The sequence below is a fragment of the Sceloporus undulatus genome, chromosome 2, assembly GCF_019175285.1.
Source record: "Sceloporus undulatus isolate JIND9_A2432 ecotype Alabama chromosome 2, SceUnd_v1.1, whole genome shotgun sequence".
Classification (NCBI taxonomy): Eukaryota; Metazoa; Chordata; class Lepidosauria; order Squamata; family Phrynosomatidae; genus Sceloporus; species Sceloporus undulatus.
The window spans coordinates 207,821,872-207,825,506 of record NC_056523.1 but is presented as its reverse complement, the minus strand read 5'-3'; the positions used below and the strand labels follow the sequence as shown (position 1 = coordinate 207,825,506).

Genomic DNA, 3,635 nt, shown 5'->3' with positions numbered 1-3,635 from the left:
CTCCTTGGATGACCAGTCATGAAGGGCAAGAGTCGAAAGGGCAAGCTGTCATCCCCATACTTCCAAGAAACTTGTCCTCGTCCTCAGTACTCACAGATTCAAAGTGATCCAGTATGATCTTATTCATGGAGTCACTGGACCCCTAACCTATAGCCTCTGCAGAGTCCAAGTTTGCTCTTACCTGAGAGATTTTATCTGTGAAATGGTCATTTAAAGCATCACAGTGAGCTGTGCAAAGCTCTAATAATGGGTTCTGGGGGGCGGTTGTCAGGTCCCAGGTGCTCCCCCCACTTCAGCAGTCCCTTTATGCATATCTTCCCTTGGCACTTTCACTCCTTCCTTCCTTCCTTCCTTCCTTTTCCTCCTTTAACCTACATCCCCTTCAAGGGGGTCCAAGGCCCTTTCAGCATGTTCTCAGAACTGAGGGGGGGTTGCAATCTTTTTGGGGCTGAGGGTCTCTCTGCTGGTCCTCCTCTGCAGGGTTCTTGTGAAGGAAAAGGTTTGTATGGGGGGGAGGGGCTAATCCGGGTCCTGTCAGCCTTTAAGCCTATTTCCCCGGTTGCTCGGAGGAATGTCTCTCTCCCTAGAAGGGGCTTTGGGGTCCCTCCATCAGCCTCCTCTTGGCTTTGGCCTAAATTTGGGCTCTTCTCCTCCTCCCACAGAACAGTCTCCTCCCAAGACTCCAGGGATAACTCCCCCCCCCCAATGTTGTTTCCAATGCTATTGAAGCCTATGCTGTGTGATGGTCTTTATTTGGCACAAAATCTTCCCCTAAATGGGGCATTGGAAGGGAGGGTCTCTCCTCTGCCCCACTTTCCAGGAGGGAGGGGGCTTCTCAAATCCCTTTATATATTTGGATCCTCCCCCCCTCAAATGCCATGCCTCTCCCCATGGATCCCTCCTGCCCCCTTTTCTCATAATACCCCCAAAGTACCTGGGAAGGAAGGAAAGCAGGCCTTGTAGGCCCTCTGCCTTTGTTTGGAGGGAGGAGAGGGGGCTTCCTTGCTTCTTATAACCCCCCGAGGGCCCCCAGAAGCCCTTCAAGCCATTCCTCCAAAACAATGAGGGCACTCCCCTCCCTCCCTCCCTTCCTCAGAGGAGTCTGTGAGGGCAGCAATGGCTTCAACAGCTAAGACTGCGCATGTTCACATGCCCCCAAAGGCTCCCTCCTGAGCATGTGCAGGGATCACTAGGGCCTTCCTTCTGCTGCTGCTGTTTATTCCGCTGGATGCCTTTACGGAAAGGGTCATGCCTCCTTCCCTCCTTTCTTCATCTGAGGAGACTTGGAGGAGGCTGGAATGAAGCCCAAGGTAAGGAGCCTGACTCAAGAGAGAAAGCCAGGGAAGGAAGTGTCTCCTTTGTACATATAGCTCTGTCTGTCTGGAGATATGTGTGTGTGCGTGTGTGTGTGTGTGTGTGTGTGTCTTTTTCCTTCATGTGGCTGGGAATGGAGCTGAGGATTGAAGAGAGAAGAAAGTGTCAGTTTTGTCCAAATTCAGAACTTCTGTGCATCAAGGAGTCCAGACTGTTGAAACAGCAAAGACTTTTATTGAGAACACATAGTCAGAAGTGCAGTGTTTAAGCCAGAACTGCCCACCCAAAGCCAAAGAATATATTAAAACCCAAAAACCTAAAAGTCCACCCTCAACCAAACCTAGCCCCCAACTCCAATTCCCACAGTCTATGCCCCACAGTTAACTAGGCCTCCTTTGCCATTCCCAGAAACTAGCCTCCTTCCTGTTACTACCAGCCCCCAACTTTCTTCAGCCAACATCCCACACATTCCAAAGGCTATCATTCCCATAACTATTCTATCCAGCTGCAACAAATCCAGCCCCCCATCTAGCTAACCTATTCCCCGACCCATAATCCCCTGCCAAATTTATAACCCAAAGCAATGGTCTATACTAATAGCAATAGAAACCTAAACTTAACAAAATATAACTTTAAAACACAAACAGCCATAGGGAAAATCAAACCTTACAAACAAAATCAAAAAGGCCATTTCTTATCACCTCTGGATTAAATATATATTTTTTTGTATTTCTTCTTAACAAAAATAATGTGAGTTCACTGCTGAGATTTGTGTGGCTTCATTCCTATGTGGACTTTCTGATGTCTCACTAGGTTTAACTTCTGAGAAAAACATTTCTCACAATGCTGGCATTTGTATGGCTTCTCTCCTGTGTGGACTCTCTGATGTATCACTAGGTATGACTTCGAATAAAAACATTTCTCACAATGCTGGCATATGGCGTTCTCTCCTGTGTGGATTTCTCTGATTCCTCACTAGGGCGGACTTCGAATAAAAACATTTCTCACATGCGGGCAGTTGTAATGGCTTCTCTCTGTGTGACTCTCTGATGTCTCACTAGAGGGCTGACTTGAAAGCAAAATATTTCTCACAATGCTGCATTTGTTGGCTTCTCTCCTGTGTGGACTCTCTGATGTCTCACTAGGTATGACTTGAAATAAAAACATTTCTCACAATGCTGGCATTTGTGTGGGTTCTCTCCTGTGTGGACTCTCTGATGTATCACTAGGGCTGACTTGAAAGCAAAACATTTCTCACAATGCTGGCAACTGTATGGCTTCTCTCCTGTGTGGATTCTCTGATGTCTCACTAGGTATGACTTGAAATAAAAACATTTCTCACAATGGTGGCATTTGTATGGCTTCACTTCTGTGTGGACTCTCTGATGTCTCATTAGGTTTAACTTCTGAGAAAAACATTTCTCACAATGCTGGCATTTGTATAGCTTCTCTCCTGTGTGGACTCTCTGATGTCTCACTAGGGCTGACTTGAAAGCAAAATATTTCTCACAATGCTGGCATTTGTATGGCTTCTCTCCTGTGTGGACTCTCTGATGTATCACTAGGGCTGACTTGAAAGCAAAACCTTTCTCACAATGCTGGCAACTGTATGGATTCTCTCCTGTGTGGACTCTCTGATGTGTCACTACACTTGACTTATGAGAAAAACATTTCTCACAATGCTGGCATTTGTATGGCTTTTCTCCAGTGTGGACTCCCTCATGACTCACAATTGCTTCTGTAAAGAAGGACAATAACACACAAGACTGAGTATCAGAGTTAAGAGAGGAGGGTGTTAATGCAAGATTTAGCCCCATTCACCCCTAACTATTTGAGATTAAACTAATAAAGTTGTTGAGAGTGACTTGATCATGACCCTGTTGTGGATGCCCCAAATCCATGGAACAATTATATCCTTATAGGAGTTAGCAAAGAAGATATTGTGGATGAACTGCCTGGAGGGAATCAGTGGAAGCAGATAGTTATACAGAGGACTGTTGAAAGAATATTTCATTAAACATGTGTAAAAATATTTTGAATGACGGGTGGCATCATATCCTGTGAGACTGCCATAGAGTCCTGATTCAGAGCACCTGGCATGATGCAAGCTGACTGGAGAGGATGCTTCATACTGTGTGACACCAGGAGATGATTCACAACCAAAATAGTATACAGTATATATGAGGATTGGTGTGCATTGGATTGGATTGGAGTTGTGTGTACAAAAGATAGTGAAGCTGATGGAAGTCAGGGAGAAGAGCTTGCAAATATTTGTATTATTTTGCAACTCAAGATAGAGAGCCTCCAAGGACTTGCATGAA

The 3,635-nt window shown here is 45.6% G+C and overlaps 1 protein-coding gene across 1 annotated transcript in view; it reads right to left on the bottom strand.

Annotated features, from left to right (window-relative positions):
* Positions 1-1,599: 1,599 nt before the first annotated feature.
* LOC121920377 (zinc finger protein 271-like) overlaps positions 1,600-3,635 on the bottom strand; it is a gene marked incomplete at its 5' end in the record, with an annotated part of 7,549 nt that continues 5,513 nt past the window's right edge. Inside the window, 2 exons of the mRNA XM_042447512.1 lie at positions 1,600-2,201; positions 2,450-3,032. Coding sequence (XP_042303446.1) covers positions 2,071-2,201; positions 2,450-3,032 — 714 coding nt within the window. The remainder of the gene's footprint in view (positions 2,202-2,449; positions 3,033-3,635) is intronic.